Source organism: Psittacula echo, assembly GCF_963264785.1.
Source record: "Psittacula echo genome assembly, chromosome: 12".
NCBI classification, from domain to species: domain Eukaryota; kingdom Metazoa; phylum Chordata; class Aves; order Psittaciformes; family Psittacidae; genus Psittacula; species Psittacula echo.
In genome coordinates this window covers 9,781,194-9,798,805 of record NC_137747.1, presented here as the reverse complement: position 1 = coordinate 9,798,805, position 17,612 = coordinate 9,781,194, and the positions used below count along the sequence as shown (strand labels likewise).

Genomic DNA, 17,612 nt, shown 5'->3' with positions numbered 1-17,612 from the left:
CCGCGAGGCTCCCAGAGCAGACCTCGTGTCACGAGCTGCGTGAGGAGCCCGCCTGTCTGGGCTTGACGGCAGCCTTCGGCGGCGGACAAGACACAGCGGCTGCGGCGCTGGTCCCGGGGGTACCCCGGGATGTCGGGGTGGAGGCAGGGTGCCGAGCCCGGCACTGGGGATGGATCCTGGCGCTGGGCTCCTGCTGGGACCTCGTGGCTGCATCCTCATCTGCCTGTGCCCCGCTGAGCTCCGGCTCGCTGAGCTCTCGGGTCCGGGGCGTTCCCGCCTGTCTGGTCCCGATGCAGGGGTCAGGGCTGGCGTCAGCAGCGACCCCGCGCTGGCTCAGAGCCCTCGGGGCACGGTGATCCGGCAGCTGGGAAAACATCAGCGGCGAGGCCGCGGCGCGGTCCCGGCTGTGCTCGGATGCTGCCGGATCAAAGGGTGCCGGGGGCCCGCAGGTGACGCGGCAGCGCGGGGCTGGCGGCGATCCCGACGCTGACGGGATTTCACCGAGCTCTGGGTGAAGTCCCTGCGGTCTGGGGACAGCCACAGAACAGACCACAGGACAGGGTTCGGTTCTGTGGCTGGCATTGAGCTTGTCCTGGCTGGCGATGGGCCGGGGGAGGTTTTATTTCTGGCTGTGGACTTCTCTTTTCCAGGGTCCTCCCAGTCCAGCCCGGTCACTCTCGCTTTCCTTGCCCAGTCCCCAGGTTTTCCCCTGCGGTGTTTGCCAGCCCCGCAGCTCTGCCCCGCGGCCGCAGCGATGCCACCTGCAACCGCTGCCAGGTCCCTAGGGAATTCCCTGGACAGCTGTGGCACTGCAGGAAGCGGATGTGGCTGCTTTCCTTCCCGAAGGTGAATGTACCCGTTGCCAGCCCATGCCGGGTGCTGACGCTTGAGGCAGTGGGTTCAAGGGACCTGCACTGGGGATGGGGCAGAGCCCCAGCACAGGGTGCAGCGTGGTTAGGGCCATTGCATCACACCAGAGATGCGGAAAGAGCTGTGGGCAGGATCAGGAACTGCCTGCACGTGCCAAGGAGCGTGTGAAGCTGGAGCAAGCCCTGCCTTGGGAACGGGGGACAGCAGAGTGGGTCCTGACCTGCAGCCAGGGTGGGGGACAGCCTGACTGGGGACAGCCAGTGGCACACAAGGGAAACATCCTGCAACTGCCTGCCCTTGCTCCCATCTGATGGTCCTTTCCTGCACATACAGCTCAGCAGACCCCAACCCAGTTCACGCTCAGTTCTCTGCTCACAAAGCACTCCCAGGTCCAGCCTGTGCAATGAGCATTAGATGTGGCTTTGCCTGTTCCTGTCCAAACACGGGAGCATTTGCTCAGGGTCTGTGCTCTTTGAAGGGGTTTTTGGTTCAGTTTAAAAATCTCAGACCCAGAAGGAGACCTGGTTTTGCTTCTTCTGTGCCACTCCCTATAAAATTTCATTTCTCCTCATGGAAGAGGCTCTGGTTCCTCAATGCTCATCCCGAATGTCTTAATACTCTTTTGAAACAGCCCTGCTGAGATGTGGTGCCATGGACAGGAGAGCTTGAGCAATAGCTGCATTTCACAAGCGCTTGGTTCAGGGATGTTTCCTCCAGCAGCCAGAACTTCCCTGGATGCAGCACAAGATCTGCCTGCATCAGCGGCCGTGGGTTTCCTGTGCCTGGTCCTGCCACCTCCCCAGCGGGAAATGAAAGTCACTTAAATCATTTCTTCACTCCTCAGCTCCATCCCACAGCCTGTGCGAGGGGGCTGGCCGGCCCGGCCCTCCCTGCTGGGGACCCCAAGTGTGTCCCCCTACCCCAGCCTGCCCCCAGCTCCTGCCCTCATCTCCAGCCCAACAGCTGTGACATGTCAGGGCCCCACAAGTTTTGCCGTTGGGAAGTGATCCTGGTTGGCTGGATGTCTCCTCCTGTGCACGGCTGCCCTGTGCTGGGCACCCTGATGGTTTGGTTGCCCCCGATGCCCACCCCTTTCACAGCCTCGCTGGGTGTGGAGGGACTCTAGGGTCTGCCCATGTGGGATGAGAAACCGTAACTTGCTTCCTTTAGCCCTTGCTGTGCCCCAGCGCTGCTCTGGTTACACTGGTGCCTTTGGTGGGTCAGTGCTGACAGCAGCAGCTAGAGCCCAGGGCAGATCCGAGCGCTGTGGTGTGGAGTGAGGAGGCAGCAGGGCTGGCGGATGGCTCAGGGGCCGTTCCCAGCCTTTGCTTGGCAAAGGCAGAGCAGAGCAGGCAGCGAGAACACAGCCCTGTCAGCCGTGCTGGCAGAGCCAAACCCTGCCCGCAGCAGCGCTGCACCCGATGGAGAGCTGGACGCTGAGCTGTTGCCTCCCGGATTTCCCCGCCTGCGAGGAAAGGCACCGGGCATGGTGCCGGTGTGCCATGCTGTGCCACATCGTGCTGTGCCATAGGCATGGGTGCCAGCGGTGCAGAGGAGTCGGGCGGTGGCCGAGCAGGAAGCTGTGGGGCTCCGGGGCCGTCCCGCACCGGCTGTGGCAGCGGCTCCGACGCCTCCCTCTCCCGCGGTTCCCGTTTTGGCAGGGGTATAAAGGCAGCGCGGGCAGGGAGAGCCGGGCACTGCGGCAGCACGGGGCAGCCGGGATGGGAGCGCAGAGCCTGGCCGTGGCTTGCGGGGCGCTGGCTTTGTGCCTGGCACTCGCCAGGGCCTCCAACCCCGGCTTTGTGGTGAGGATCACCCAGGCAGGCTTGGACTATGGTGGGTTTGGCTACTCGTTTCCCTCCTTGCAGATGTGCTGGGGCTGAGGCATGGAGCTGGGTGCGGGGTCCTGGGGCAGGAAGGGAGCCTTGGCTGGAGGTGCCAAAGGCACCATTGCTCCTTGCTTCCCACCGGTGCACCCCCCGGTTGGGACAGGTGCAGGGCAGAGGGTGCTGCTCTCATGGCAAGTGCCAGGGCAGCAGAGCCCTCAGCCCTGGAAGAGTGAGCTGCGGAGGTGGGAGCTGCAGGGGGGCACTGACAGAGATGGATGGGCCCCGTGCTGGTGTTACTGAGGCAGGCAGAGCCTGGCTGCAGTGGAGCACTGTTATGGATTGAAGTACACTCCATGAGAAACAGCTCATTTACCCAGCAGCTCTGCCAGCTGTGCGGGACTGGGGACATGACTCCCCTTCCCAGGCGGATGCAGGGATGCGGCTCCCACTCGTGCTGTGCTGCTCCCTGGGACGTGTGCTCCATCCAGCTTTGCTTGCCCGTGCTGGGCATGGAGCAGTATGGTGCTCCTGCACACCTCACCCAGCACCCAGCGAGGACTGGGACCTCCCTCCCCTTCCAGTGCCTGGCCACCACCTTCCTCTGGGGCTTCAGCAGCACTGCCCATGTGCTCACAGGGCTCAGTGCACTCAGATAAGCTTTAAAGATAGCCTGGGAGGTGGAAAGCAGCCAGGGCATCACCTGCATGTTTCCTTTAACCCTTTTCCTGTGCGCCCTGTGCATGCTCCCAGCTCCAATGGGAAGTGTGTGGTGGTGATGATGCTCTCGTTCTGCCCCTGCAGCCCATCAGCATGGGATTGCGGCCCTGGAGAAGGAGCTGGCCCAGCTGAAGCTGCCGGACCTCTCGGGTGACTTCCGCATCTGGCACGTGGGGAAGGTGCAGTATGAGATCTCCAGGTGAGTTCTGCCAGTGCCCTGGAGCAGCAAACTGGACCCCAGCCTCTGCGAGGGGCAGGAGGGAGGAGGAGGATGGGGAACCTCACAGCTATGAGGAGCATCCTGTCCCCTCCACAGCTCCCTGAGGTGCTGGCACTGTCCTCTGGGCAAGCAGCAACTCTCCTACTTCACCCCCTGTCCAAAGGGGGAAAGGGGAATGAGGGTGATAGGTGGATTTTGAAGCCCGGTGGGTGGAGGTGGCTTTGCCCATGAGAGCAGGAGCTTGGCCCCTGCGGAGATCCAAGCTCTTCACTGCCCCATTGCAGCCCTCAGCTCCTGCTGCATTGGGTTTTGAGCTGCTGTTTGACTGGCTGCAGGGACCACGTTTCTAAGGGCACGACGTTGTGTTGTGCACCCCTGCCAGGCATTGCTGTGCTGGCAGGACGGGAGCTGGAATGCTGCCGTGTGCCTGGGCATGAGCCCCCCTCTAATGTGACTTGTGCCTATCACTGGTTTCTGTTTAGGCTGTCCCTGAGCAGCTTCCACCTGCCCTACTCGCAGATCTCGCTGGTCCCCGACGTGGGCCTCCAGGTCTCCATCTCCAATGCCTTCGCCGAGCTGGACGGGAACTGGCGGATAAAGATGAACCTCATGTGCGTGCCTGACTCCCCCACTCCCTGCCCTGGGTCTGGACAGGTTTCTTCTCCTCTCCCTTCTCCTGGTGTTTCGGGCAGCTCTGGCTTTGCTCTCTCCAGAGTCTGTCCTGCAGCCGCTGTGTTCCTGACAGGAGCCAGGTCCCTCCAATGGCAGGAACCCTCAGAGCTGCCCAGGCAGTGGTTATGCTGCTTGCCAAGTGTTTGGGGACACAACGTGAAGCCATCTCCCCTCTTGTGGCACCTAGGGTGTGAGGGATGGTCCCTCCTACCTGCTTGCACTGGGGGCACCTTCCCGAGCACCTGCAGGGATAGGGGGTGGGCAAAGGTTGGTGCCACTTACCCAGGCACAGGCATTGAGAACTGTCCCTTTCTTTTCCTGTCCCTGCAGCCGGGGCTATGGTTCCTTTGACCTGAGGGTGGAGAACGTCTATATCAAAATCCAGCTGAGGCTGGGCAGTGACACCTCTGGGAGACCCACCATCGACACCTCCGCCTGCACCACCCGCATCTCCAGCGTCCGCGTGCACTTCTCAGGCAGGTTTGGGTATGTGACAGCACTGTGGGAACGCTGCTGCCAGGCCCTGGTGCCTGGAGCAGGATGCTAGAATACCTGCAGTGCCTTGGGGGCTGCCCTGCAGGCTGCCTGCCTCAGCCTGCTCTGGCCTCTTGCACTGTCCTCATCCAAATGTGCAGCTGCATGAACTGAAATCTGGCCTGAATTTACCCTGCTGTGCCTGCATGTTTAGGGGAGATTTAAGGCAGTCACTAGATGTGTGTGCAGGTGGTTTGCAAGCAAGTCTGTTTGCAAATATAAACCCTGAGGCAAAGCCAGATGCCAGGTTGGTGTGGGAATGATGTTTCCCAGTGTCCTGCGTCATTAGTGTTCCCATCTTCTGGGCAAGTACTTCTGCAGCAGCCTCTGAGCCGCATAAAGCAGGACTCCTCTCTGGTTTTCTCTGCAGGTGGCTTTACAACCTGTTCTATAAAGCTATTGAGTCCAGGTTCCGGAAGGCCTTGGAAAGCAAGGTAGGTGAGGGAAGGAGGGCACAGCTCCGGGTTTTCAGGTTATTTTTAGCCTCTGCTTGTAGCTGATGTGTAAGAGGGACCAGAGCACATGCAGGGATGTGACTGGAGCCAGAGCCCACAGGCATGCTACCCATCTGGTGAGAACCAGAGGAATGGGCACCACTAACTCTGTCCCTGGCAGTGTTCAAGGCCAGGTTGGACAGAGCCTTGGGCAATATGGTTCAGTGTGAGGCATCCCTGCCCGTGGCAGGGGGTTGGAATTGGATGATCTTAAGGTTCTTTCCAACCCAATCCCTTCTATGATTGTAACTGCAGCCCTTGCAGCATCGTGTGCCTGGGGCTGGATCCAAAACCTGCAGCTGCTGCCAAAGCCAGAGTAATTGGCTCCTAATTAACAAAGACTTTTTCTTTCCATGTGGTCAGTTAATTGGATCTGATGCCTTGGCCAAGCCCAGTGTAGCAGAGGAAACCTGGTCAGAGCTGTCCTTTAAACGCCTGCACTCTGCTTTGGGGAGCACTGGGGGGAAGTTCTCATTCTGGACTTCAGACGCTTCCCATCTTGTTTTAATGGGGTGTGTTGGGGAGGCCCCAGAACCAGTGCAGAAACCTACATGCAGGAGTCCTGCAACAAGACAAGGAACAAGCTGTTAGCAGTAATTACTACAAGGCTGACTGGCACGAGTTACAGCCTCCCTGGATGCGACCCTTGTTCAGGAAGGAAGCAGTTGGAGAACAGGCAAATCCCACTCCCACAACAGATCCCATCCTGCCTGGGCGCTATTCCCAATGCCATGCATTGGCATTCCCAAGGCCCCCGGGAGCTGTAGCAGCAGATGGGCTGGCAGCAGGAGCAAAGCCAGAGCTCGAAGGCCTTTTCTGCTGTTTTGCCTTGTGAAAGGAGGGCTTTGGGTATCCGAAGGAGCTCTGTGTTCCCAGGCAGTGATGGGGCGTTTCCAGCACAGACAGAGGAATATCGTCTGGGCACTGGGAAGAGCAGAAATATGTCAATAATGCCATGCTCAGGGCTCTGTCCCTCATCTTCCTCCCCGGTGCTGCACAGCCAGTGGCTGCATTGCTGGCAGCGGGGTCACTGCTCCTCCGGAGCTCTGCATCCCTCCGCTGCTGCAGGCTGGATGCCCGGTCAGGCAGACGATGGGCTGTTTGTGCCATTATGTGGAAGCGCTGGAAGAGACCTTGTGCAGATTATCTCATGCTGCAGGACTGTGCCCTGCAGTGAATTTCCTGGGCTAGTGTTTAGCCTGCAATTAAATCCCACTGCAGTGCCAAGGCTTCAGCTGTGGATGACAGTGGCAGAGGAATCTGCTCTCTGTCCTGGCTGTAGGAGCTCAGGACAGCGCTGCTTTGTCAGTGCAATTAGTGCCCCTGCCCCTGCGGGGGGGTCAGCTCTTCCAGCTGCTCCACTTCAGCCAAGTCTTGGCTGCTCAGCACAATCCATTCCAGCATGGGCCATAGGAAGAGTGTGGGAGATTCCTTTTGAGGGCCCCATGGAGCTGGGCTGTGTGCGGGGAGCTTGCTGCAAGCAGCTGTTTGCAGGTACAAACCCTGCCTGTATTGTGGACACTGCATTAATGTGCTTCCTGCTGAACAAAGACAAACACCACCGAGTGCTCTTTAATGAGCTTTTGCAAGGGATGAAGCCAGCCCTGGGCAGCGCAGCGGGGCTGCGGCTCTGCCTGGGGTGTGCTCCCTGACCCTGCCCAGCTTCACCCTCTCCCTCCCACAGGTCTGCGAGAGGGTGTCCAAGTCTGTGCGCAGCGAGCTCCAGCCTTATGTCCAGACCCTGCCAGGTACCAGGGCTGCGCGGGGCTCTAGGGGCAGCTCATGGCGTGTCCTGGCCATGAGGACAGTGTTTTACCTGTGTCCACTGGTGGGGATGCAGCTGCCGAACCCGGGGGACCCAGAGCATCCCTCAGTGCAGCAGCAGCTGGGAAACTGACAGGAGGGAAACGGGAGGTTTTGCTTCTGAATAGAAGCAAGCACACATAAAGCTGTGTCTTTCACAGTCACAGCCAAGATTGATGCAATCGCTGGGATCGATTACTCCTTGGTGGCACCCCCAACTGCTACAGCACAGTCTCTCGACGTGGACCTGAAGGTGAGAGGCTGCCCTGGGAAAGGCGATGCCTTCACACAGGTGGTGGGGACCAGGTTTAGGCACTCCCGCAGGTGCTGTTTGCCAGCCCCAGTCCCACCACCCCCTGCTCTTTGCTTCACCAGGGTGAATTCTTCTCCTTGGCTAACCGCTCCACTGTCCCCTTCCTTCCGCTGGCACTGGCCTTGCCCCCGGACCACGACCGCATGGTTTACTTTGGAGTCTCCAGCTACTTCTTCAACACAGCCAGCTTCGTCTACCACGCAGCCGGGGCGCTGGTCTTTGAGATCACCAACTCCGTGGTGAGCAGCGCAGTGGGACGGGGCTGTCCTTGCTGGGGGCCATGAGGGCTGAGCTCACCATGGGCCTGGCTGTGCCGCATTGCCCTGGCATGACTGTTCTCCTCCCACAGATCCCAAAGGGCATTGAGTTCCGCTTGGACACCTCCACCTTCTCAGCCTTCATTCCCCAGGTGAGTGTCCGACCCTGCCTCCCTGCAGCTCCTGCTTTTTGCTCTATGCAAGGTGTTCTCCTCCAGGGATGGGGCTTTGTGCTCCTGTCCCTACCCTCTCCCTGCCCCTCTGCAGCTGGAGGAGATGTACCCACACATGGAGATGAAGGTCACGCTGTCCACCCCTTCCGCCCCATTCCTGAACATCGGACCGGATGGGCTCTCACTCAAGCCTGTTGTGGATATCCAGACTTACGCCATCCTTCCCAACTCCACCCTGGCTCCTCTCTTCCTCCTCAGCCTGGTGAGTTGTGACTGTGGCCCTGTTGGGGCAGCTCAGGGTGCATCCACAGCTTTAGCTGCTGCTGTGTGCCCATGAGCTCTGCCCTGCATCTCAGTGGGACAAAGATTTGGGCTGTGCAGCATCCCCTTGCTGCGCCCAGCAGTGCTGAGCCACTGCTGCGAGCTCCTGCTGGAGAGGTGCCGGGTGCTGCCTGACACCAGCCCGGTCCTGGTGTAGTGGGGATGTCCCCAGCAGAAAACACCTGAGCTGGCACAAGCCAGGTTTAATGCTGTGGGAAAGGCACCCTGGGTGGGCAGCATCCTGCTGCCTTTTGGCTGCTCAGAGCCATCCCTGGGTGCCTGGTGTGGGGGGAGCCCTGCCAGAGCTCTGCTCTCTCCCCAGACAGGCAACGTGTCCGCTGTCATCGACGTGAAATCGGGCTACATAGTTGGGGACCTGAAGGTGGGCAGGTACGGATTGGGAGCAGCAAAAGGGGCCTGGGGGTGCTTCTGGGCTCTGGGAACAGAGGTGATGTGGGGAGATCCCAGAATATGGACCTGGTGTGGAGGGGATGGGCTGGGGCTGGAGGAAGCAGGATCCATGTGGCCATCAATGGTTGGGAAGTGCCCCCTCCACTGGGACACTGCTACAGCACCACTGCTGTCCCTGTGCAGGTTGAAGCTCTCTCTGAAGCATTCGGATGTGGGCACTTTCCAGGTAAACCATCCTTGACCATGAGCAGAGCCCCAGCATGGAGGTGAGAGCCTGCTGGGGGGCAAGGAGAGGGCTCATTCCCCTCTGCCCCCAACACTGGAAGCTGGGGTGTACCCAGGGTGCAGAGCCAAATGCTGTTGACTCGCTCACCCCTACACTTTCTACCCTACCAGCACGGCCAAAGCCGCCGGTCTCTGGCAAAGCGTGCACCCGTGCCAGCTCCTCATCTCCTTTCCTTTCCCTGATTACCCTCCTGTGCTGTCACCTGCTCTCCCGCAGCCTAAAGCTCTTCTCCTTCCACTCTCCCTGCTCCCCAGGTACTAATGCTGCAGTCCATAATGAACGTCTTGGCTTCCAACATCCTGCTCCCACGTCTTAACGGTGAGAACTTGCTGCGGGGATGGGGTGCTGCAGCCAGGCACGTTGCTCCATCCAAGCAGGTCCAGCTCCTCAGTTAAATCCCCATTTCCAAGCCTGATCCATGGGTAAAGCCCACAACAAGTGCCTGGGCTGCGGGCAGCAGCGTCGCGAGCGTCTTGGTGCTGTGATGTGCACCCAGCAGTGAACGCAATGGAAGACATGAGCACGATGCACATCCAGCCCCTCTGCCCCACTCGCTGCTTCTCGTGACTCCCCAGCAACTTAGGCCAGAGCAGGGCTGGTGTCCAGGCCTGGCACAGTGGCACAATGTCCCCAGCCTGGATATGGAGCTTGGGAGGAATTTCCTCTGCTTGCCCTGGGAGCAACATGGGTGAAGAAAGGGTTAGGGGGAGGCAGCCGCCTGCTTTGCACAGCCCGTGCTCCCTCTTGCTCCCATTCCCATCCAAGCATGGCCATGTGTGTTGTGTTTTCCAGAGAGGTTAGCGGAGGGCTTCCCTCTGCCGCTGCCAGACAGGATACAGCTCTCCAACATCCTCGTGGGGTTTCACCAGGTGAGTGAGGGGAGCACTCAGGGTGCAGAGCCAGCCCCCCCGCCCCATGGGGGGCAGCAGGGACCACGCATCATTCTCCTGTTCTTAAACCCAGGGTCTGCATTACTCATGACACTTGTTACAGCACACACAGCTCTGCAGCAGTGTTAGCCCCGAGCCTCGTGCTGCTGGGATGCTGCATGTGAGCACCCACTGCGCACATCTGCCTGCGGTGGGTCAGGCAGCGCCTGCCAGATGTGGTGGAAGGAGCCCTGCGGGGTCCTGGGGTGAAGCCCCTGTTGCGGGGGGCCTTGGAGGAGCCCTGGAGCAGGGCCACGATGGGGATGCTGAGTGGCCTTGTTACAGGGCATGGCTGTGAAACGTCTCCAGCGCCCTTCCAGGGCTAAAATTAGGCTCCCGGCTGTCAGAACCATGCTCCCTCCCGCGGTGGGGTTGTGCTGGGGAACACAATTGCCAGGGCCTGTCACAGCCTCATGTTTTTATTCTTTTCCTCCCAGAATTTCCTGCTGCTCGGAGCAGACGTTCAGTACCAGCCCCAGGGACTGAGATAGAGCTGCAAGAAGGACCTCAAGCACCAACCCTGCCCCCTTCACTCCCTCCCTCCCCCTGGGCCCTGCTGCTGGGGCTGAAGACATCAGCTCATGTCCTGGACCGGGCAGCAGCACCCGGGGCCGAACCCCGCATCCCCCCGCCGGGTGCCTGGTCCCATCCCTCCCCTGGTCCCATCCCACCCCGTCCTTCCCCCCCGATGCCCCCCGAATGGCAATAAAGGCGGCTGCGCTGGAGCGGTGTCTGTCGGAGCTGGTATCCCCTGTTTCGGCTGTTCGCAGCGCCGCGGCCATGGTGAAGCCCTCAAGCACCGCCATTAACACCGTTATTAACACACACCGTCATGAACACCGTTATTAACAAAACCCGTTATTAACAATGTTATTTTCACCATTACTTCACGTTTCCGCAGCGGGGCGGAACCGCGGCAGCCCGGAACGCACCGCCGGGGCCAGGGAGGGGAGTAGGACCGCTGTGGCGGGGCCGCGACCGGTCCGTCCCGCTAAAGGCGCCGCCGCACCCGGCGCTGCCATGCTGCCCGGGGGCCGGGCGCTGCGGGCCGCGGGGCTCCTCCGCTCGGCCGGAGCCGTTGCCCAGCGCGGGGCTGCCCGCCGGGAGCGTTGCGGGCCGGGACAGCGGCGCGGGGCCACGCTGCCCGCGGGGCCCGACCTGCGGCACTTCCTGAGGGGAGCCGCCAAGAGGGAGCCGCCGCCGGAGCCGGGCCCTGCCCCCGGTACCGGGAGAGGTCTGTGGGGCTGCGGTGCCGCCGCTCCCCCCCGGGGGTGTTGCGGGGCCGTGGCGGTTTGCGGTACCCGCCGCCGTGGCTGCGGTAGGGGCCGGTGGTGCCCGGAGCGCGGACTGCAGCGTGTGCGGGGGAACGGGTGCTCCGGGGGCCCTGGGTTGGACGAGCCCAGCTCGTTGCTGTCTCCCCGCTGTGAAGCTGGGCTGGGGACCCGGCTGCTCTGGCACCTCTGTGCGGGGCTGGGCCAGAGCTTCCCGGCTGTGATGCTTTGGGAAGGGCTGGTCGTGCCCTGGATGTGATATCCCAGCAGTGAGGTAGTTCCTGCAGCTCTGCAAGCCGCAGCCCGGGCCTGTCCTGTGGCAGTGATGTGCTCTGAGGCACTCGCATTTCCCAGACTCGTCTTTGTCCCTGGGTTATCCTTTCGGTGCGGGCTGCAGGTGAAGGCAGCCTTGGTGCCGCCCGCCTGACTCTCCAGTGGTGGGGTTGAAGATGCCTTCCTATAGGGAAGGTGGCAGGAGCAGGCTGTAGATGGGAGCTGAGGCAGGCTCCTGCGTCACAGCGCCTGTGTTGCAGTGTACCTGGAGACGTATGGCTGCCAGATGAATGTCAATGACACAGAGATCGCCTGGGCCATCCTGCAGAAGAGCGGCTACACCAGGACAAAGATGCTGGATGAGGTGAGGCCCATTGGCAGCGTGCTGCTGCTGTGCCTGTGAGTCCCAGCCTTTGTCTGGAGCAGAGCCCTGGGGGGTGTTGGGATCTTTGTAGCTGAAGTTCTGTGGAGCAGAGGAAACATTTAATAAGTGCGTTGGAAAGCCGTGGGCTGGCTTTTTTCTTTCAACTGCTGGGCTCGCTCTCGGTTGGAGAGGTATTGGACACAGCGGGATGCTCCTGACTCGTCTTTGAGTCAGCTTCTCTCATGTAGTGGAAGACTCTGCTGGACTCCTGGTAGTTTCTTGCACCTTTTTTGTTGAAGCCACCACACACTTGGGCAGATCCTTTCCACTGCATTAAGTGCTTTTTCTAGCCTGCCTCCTCAGGTTACCCCTGCAGGGGGTGAGCAGTTAGTGTCTGGCTCTTACAGATTCTTCTCCCTCTTTTGTCATTCAATCCAGGCAGATGTGGTTCTCCTGGTCACCTGCTCCATCAGGTAAGGAAGCTTCTGTCACTGCTGCTTTGGGACAGTGTTTGAGGAACTGCCATTTGAAAACCAAGTTGATAAATGTGTTGTGTGAGGGGAAGAGAATGCAGATGTGAAACTACCTGGGTAGCTGAGGGTAGAGCTGGCTTATGCTGGGATGTGTAATGTGAATTGTGCCATGAATTGCTTTTCTGTGTAGCGGGAAGAAGTTCTTCAGTGTTGTGAGCCCTACAAACAGGCCATGGGCAGGTGCAGACCTGCACAGTTTGGTGCTTTAATGATGGTGATAATTTTCTTTAAATGCTCTTCTGTCTTCTCTGCAAGTGACTGCCTCTGGTGCAGGGTCTGTACCTCAGAAACAGGGGAACCCATTTGGGGCAGTTTGGGGTGTGAATTCTAGGGAACTTTGCTTGTTTTTTCTGCATGCAGAAGATGCAGCGTGCTCACTGTCACCTGCAGGGTGGCTCCGTTGGCTGGCTCAGCCTGGCTTTTTCTGCACAAGAGCTTAGTCCCTGAGCTGTTCCTGCAGTGCAGGTGCTGCTGAGTGAGAAAAGCCATAGTAGATAAGAGAGTCAAGACATAATACACACAGCACAGATGACACGTCCATGTGGTGGATGATTCCCTGGCTTTAGCTGAAATCTCCTCTCAAAGCACTTGGCCTGCTTCAGGCTGAGGGCTGTTAAAGTGCAGCAGTTGGAATAACGTCTGTTTTCCTGGCTCACAGGGAGAAGGCAGAGCAGGCCATCTGGAACCGCCTGCGGCACCTCAGTGCACTGAAGGCCCGGCGGCAGCAGGCTGGCCCCCCCCTGCGCATCGGGATTCTGGGTACCTGTACAGCAGCGGGCAGCACGCAGTGTGTGCCCTGGCCCCTTGTGGTGCCACTGCCCCTTGTGCTGTTTCTTCCTCCCCTCTGGCAGCACCAAGCCTTTGCTGCGGGGTGAAAGTAGCCAGCAAAGGAGTGCAGGAGTGGGATGGAAGGTGGGCACTTCCTCACAAGGACCCTTCTCCTTTGCTGGCAGGATGCATGGCAGAGAGGCTTAAGGAGGAGATTCTGCACAAAGAGAAGCTGGTGGACATTGTGGCAGGCCCTGATGCATACCGTGACCTCCCCCGGCTGCTGGCTGTGGCAGAGTCTGGCCAACAAGCTGCCAATGTCCTGCTGTCACTAGATGAGACCTATGCAGATATTCTGCCTGTCCAGACTAGTGCAGGTGGCACAACAGCATTTGTGTAAGTACCTCTTTTTCCTGTGCATGTTTCTGTGATTCTGGTTTGGAAATGCTGCTGTGCAGAACAGACAGCGTCAGTGGCAGCAGCTACCCAGAAGATGTAATGCCTGGTTGCACTTGCTCCCAGCAGCCCAGAAGCATGAGCCTACCAGACTGAGTGTTTGCTGCTGCTTCACTGTGTGACTGAGCCCTGGAGAGGCTGCCATGCTCTGCCTGGCTGTGGGCTGCTCATGCTCTCCTTGGAGAGCATTGGTTGTCTAAGCCTGGCACTGCACCGAGTGATTCCTGTCCCACTGCTGTCTGTACCTTTCTGAAGCCTGCGCCTCTCTCTCCTCCTCCCTTCTGCCATGTCCTGTCACACGTTCTCCTATTTAATTCTTCTAATTCTCCATGAGCTGTAACTTCTGTTGGTTTCATTTCCATTTGTTTAGTTTTGGTAATAAGACTCCTAAACTTGAGATCAAATTCTGCTCAGTGTGGCCAAAGAGACAGAGGGATGGTATCACCCTCTGTAGGAACAGGATGCAGAAGGATCTCTCATCCCTGCCAGGCTGTAGTGCAAGTCTGTGCCTCAGCAGTTGCTTTCCAAGTTTCTTGGAAACATACATGAACAATGAGGAGGTGTTGGATGGGTGTGAGCGGAAGCCAGAGCTGGCTGGAGCGGTGTGTGAGAGCTGTGTTCAGAGCTGGTGCTGCGTGTGCTGCACACTGAGGGCGTCAATAAAGGCGGCGGTTGATGAAGTAGGGCTGGATGCACTGGGGATGACTCTTCTGGAGTGATGGTGGAATGACCTGTACTTGCTCTTGGCAGATCTATCATGCGTGGCTGTGACAACATGTGCAGTTACTGCATCGTGCCCTTCACCCGTGGCCGGGAAAGGAGCCGCCCCATTGCGTCCATCCTGCAGGAAGTGAGGATGCTCTCGGATCAGGTGAGGCAGAGCCTCTTCCCCTCCTGTCCCAAGCCATGGGAGAAGGGCTGGTTCTCAGTGAAGGTGTTTTCAGTGGTACCTTTGATGAATGCACCACCTTTGTCTGCAGAGATGAGGTTACCATAGGGTTCCACCAGTGGCTTTTTGATTCCCCTTGTGATGCTCTGAGCCAGATAGGGAAGGGAAGGCTTCTTTTGGAAACTGCTCTTGGAAGTAAGAGTAGAGCCATGGCTGCCTGCAGTGTAGCCATCCTGACCGGGTTATGGTGGTTTCTCTCCGTTTATCTTTGCAGGGGGTGAAAGAAGTGACTCTCCTGGGTCAGAACGTCAACAGCTTTCGAGACATGTCTGAGGTGCAGTTTCAGTCGGCTGCAGCCCCAGGCCTCAGCCGTGGCTTTAGCACAGTCTACAGAGCCAAGCCAGGAGGTTTGCGCTTCGCACATCTCCTGGACCAGGTGTCCAGTATTGATCCGGAAATGAGGATCCGTTTCACCTCCCCACACCCCAAGGACTTCCCTGATGAGGCAAGTGTAAAATAAACACCTGGACTGCTGCGGGCAGGCTCCAAACCGCTACATGTGGGCTGTGCTTCCTTCCCAAAAGGAATGCTGAACCCCAGAATGGGAGCAGCAGCTCCTGGGAGGGGAATGTCTGTGATAAAGCCGTCAGGTTTGCAGTTTGCTGGCTTTCCCCTTGGCATCCTGGTAGAGTTGAGCTCTTTGTGATATTGCCTCCTTGTTGCTCATTGCAGGTCCTGCAGCTTATCCAGGAGCGACACAACATCTGCAAACAGCTTCACCTCCCAGCCCAGAGCGGAAGCACACGAGTCCTGGAGGCCATGCGACGTGGGTGAGTCCTGTGCCCTGCCCCTGATTCTGGCTGCTGGTTTCTCCTCGCCAGTCATGGGTTTCTGATGAGCAAATCCATGTGTTCTTCATTGCAGATACACAAGAGAAGCATATTTGGAGCTTGTACACCATGTGCGTGACTCCATTCCAGGTAAGTGTTCCCTTTGGCTGGTCTGAGCTCAGCACAGCTGCATCTTACTGTCTTTTCTCGAGCAGATCCTTCCTCTCTTCTTTGAGGAGGTGTAAAGCTGTGTCTGTTACAGGGGTGAGCTTAAGCAGCGATTTCATCGCCGGCTTCTGTGGAGAGACAGAAGAAGATCACCAGCAGACTGTGTCTTTGCTGCAGGAAGTCCGCTACAATGTGGGCTTCCTGTTTGCCTACAGCATGAGAGAGGTGAGTGCAGGACCTGATGGAGCAGACTTTTTACCTCTGGGCATCTCACCCAGCTCCTGAGTGCTGTTTCCCACCATAAGACACTGTCCTGCAGAGACCTGGCTGCGGGTATGTTCTTATTTGTCAATGAGAAATTGTGCTGATGGTGCTGGGCTGGAGCCCAGGGACAGAGACTCTGTCAATTGAGTGTGGAGAGAAGTAGTGAATTAGCAGAAGGCATTTCTGTGGGAAGAGTGGGTAGTTGACAGGTCTTATTAGAATCCTCTCCAAAGTGTGCGATGCTGATGGGGTAGAGGACAGAAGGCTGGGAAATATAAGGAAGCAAAGGAATATGTGTCACCTTTCATCACATGGGACTAGAAGTAGTAGAATTTGTTGTCTGTCCTTGTGGACAAATAGGCAACAGACATCTCATAGGAGCTAAAGAACTGCTCCACACAGCCACTGATGCTCAGTGCCCTACATCAAACCTTCTACCAAAAAGGTGCTGCAGAAAGAACATAAGGAACTGAGACATTGCTGGTGCTTAGCACCTGGAAACATTCCTTGAGGTTGTAAATGCAAACTTTCATGTGTGGAAAGTTACTGATGGAGGAGCAGCCAAGCTGGCTGGGGGCAGACCAGGTTCTGATCTCTGGTTACTGAGGCCAGTCTTGCTCTGTCTGTTCACAGAAGACCCGGGCGTTTCACCGCCTGCAGGACGATGTGCCTGCAGAGGTAAAGCAGCGGCGGCTGCAGGAGCTCATCACTGTGTTTCGGGAGGAGGCTGCAAGGGCCAACGAGGCCATGGTGGGCCAGTGCCAGCTGGTGCTGGTGGAGGGGGTGAGTGTGCCTGGGACAGAGTCCTCTTCCCCCCCTCTTAGGCTGTACACAGCAGTCATCACTTCTGCCCTCCCTTCTCACTTTCCTCACATAATCCTGGGACTCCAAACCGTGTCTTCACCCTTAAGCTTCACAGAGCCTGTCTTTTCTAGAGCCCTGAGCTGAGCACAGGGGGTGGGATAGGTTAGAGATGTATCTCTGGCCAAGTACTGAATTAGGGCAGGCTTTGAAACACTGGCTTTGGTGTGTGGGTGTCAGCACAGCAGCTCGGCCAGAGGACTTGCTAACATGGCAAGCTTAACAGTGTGCAACAGGGATTTTAATGCTGGCAATAGTGCTCAATTAATTCCTGAGGCAGTAAAGCCCAGCAGTGAATCAGAGCTGCTGCCAGGCAGGTAATGTTCCCTGTCCTCCTTTCAGCCCAGCAAGCGCTCTGCCTTGGAGCTGTGTGGCAGGAATGACGGCAACATCAAGGTGATCTTCCCCGATGCCGAGGTGGAGGATGCTGCAGGGTGCCAGGCTCCGGGCAGGGCCCAGCCAGGGGACTACGTGCTGGTGAAGGTGACCTGGCTGCAGTGCTTGATTCCTCTTTTTTCTTGCTGTTCTCCAGAGCAGCTGCTGCCATGAGAGCCTTAAATTAGAACAGATCCTCCTCAGTTTCTGTTCTTGTGCTGTTCCTTTCAGGTGACCTCTGCCAGCTCCCAGACCCTGAGGGGAGTTCCACTCCACCGCACAACCCTCTCCCGCTCTGCAGCTTGTCACTGAGCTGTCCCTGCTGCTGCTAGACAGAAGCAGCACGTTTCTCCAGGAAGAAACGAGGAAGTTTGGTCAGGAGATGGGGTAGAATCAGGGACATGTATGTATATCGGAGTATGTTATGTGTGAAATAATAATAATATATATATTTCTGGTTTGGCAACAATCTGCCCTTCATTGATCTGTGCAGGTTTGTAGGTGAAAGGGGTGGAAGCTGTGTGTGAGCTGCCCAACCCAAGTACTTTGTAATGATGTATTTTCACTTGCTCTGGGGCTTTGTCTGCCCTTGCAGTGCTGCAGGGCTGGCCTCTGACTTTGGTCACCTCCTCTCATGCAACCCAAGCTGAGGAGTGCCCTGCAGCACTGCTTTCAGCTCACTTCCCTGTGCAGCCAGATCCATGGCCTTCAGAAGGGCTGACACATGTCTT

At 58.1% G+C, this 17,612-nt stretch overlaps 2 protein-coding genes across 2 annotated transcripts; both read left to right on the top strand.

Annotated features, from left to right (window-relative positions):
• Positions 1-2,581: 2,581 nt before the first annotated feature.
• Positions 2,582-10,518, top strand: LOC308226457 (bactericidal permeability-increasing protein-like). Its single transcript, XM_080628161.1, has 15 exons — positions 2,582-2,706; positions 3,501-3,615; positions 4,119-4,247; positions 4,639-4,794; positions 5,213-5,276; positions 7,021-7,084; positions 7,301-7,392; positions 7,515-7,691; positions 7,802-7,861; positions 7,977-8,144; positions 8,526-8,593; positions 8,798-8,840; positions 9,155-9,218; positions 9,693-9,769; positions 10,267-10,518. The coding sequence occupies exons 1-15, from the start codon at positions 2,592-2,594 to the stop codon at positions 10,318-10,320; spliced, it is 1,446 nt and encodes a 481-aa protein (XP_080484287.1). The 5' UTR covers positions 2,582-2,591; the 3' UTR covers positions 10,321-10,518.
• Positions 10,519-10,845: 327 nt separating this feature from the next.
• Positions 10,846-17,193, top strand: CDK5RAP1 (CDK5RAP1 mitochondrial tRNA methylthiotransferase; the record flags this gene model as incomplete). Its single annotated transcript, XM_080628112.1, has 13 exons — positions 10,846-11,063; positions 11,634-11,737; positions 12,176-12,210; positions 12,929-13,029; positions 13,224-13,434; positions 14,245-14,365; positions 14,658-14,888; positions 15,116-15,213; positions 15,308-15,363; positions 15,476-15,606; positions 16,279-16,428; positions 16,849-16,989; positions 17,113-17,193. The coding sequence occupies exons 1-13, from the start codon at positions 10,850-10,852 to the stop codon at positions 17,191-17,193; spliced, it is 1,674 nt and encodes a 557-aa protein (XP_080484238.1). The 5' UTR covers positions 10,846-10,849.
• Between the last annotated feature and the right edge of the window lie 419 nt (positions 17,194-17,612).

Coding starts and splice junctions, on each gene's coding strand:
- LOC308226457 (XM_080628161.1), top strand. CDS start 2,592: ATGGGAGCGCAGAGCCTGGCCGTGGCTTGCGGGGCGCTGGCTTTGTGC. Junction 5,277..7,020: donor GGAAGGCCTTGGAAAGCAAG/GTAGGTGAGGGA, acceptor TCCCTCCCACAG/GTCTGCGAGAGGGTGTCCAA. Junction 8,145..8,525: donor CTCTCTTCCTCCTCAGCCTG/GTGAGTTGTGAC, acceptor CTCTCTCCCCAG/ACAGGCAACGTGTCCGCTGT.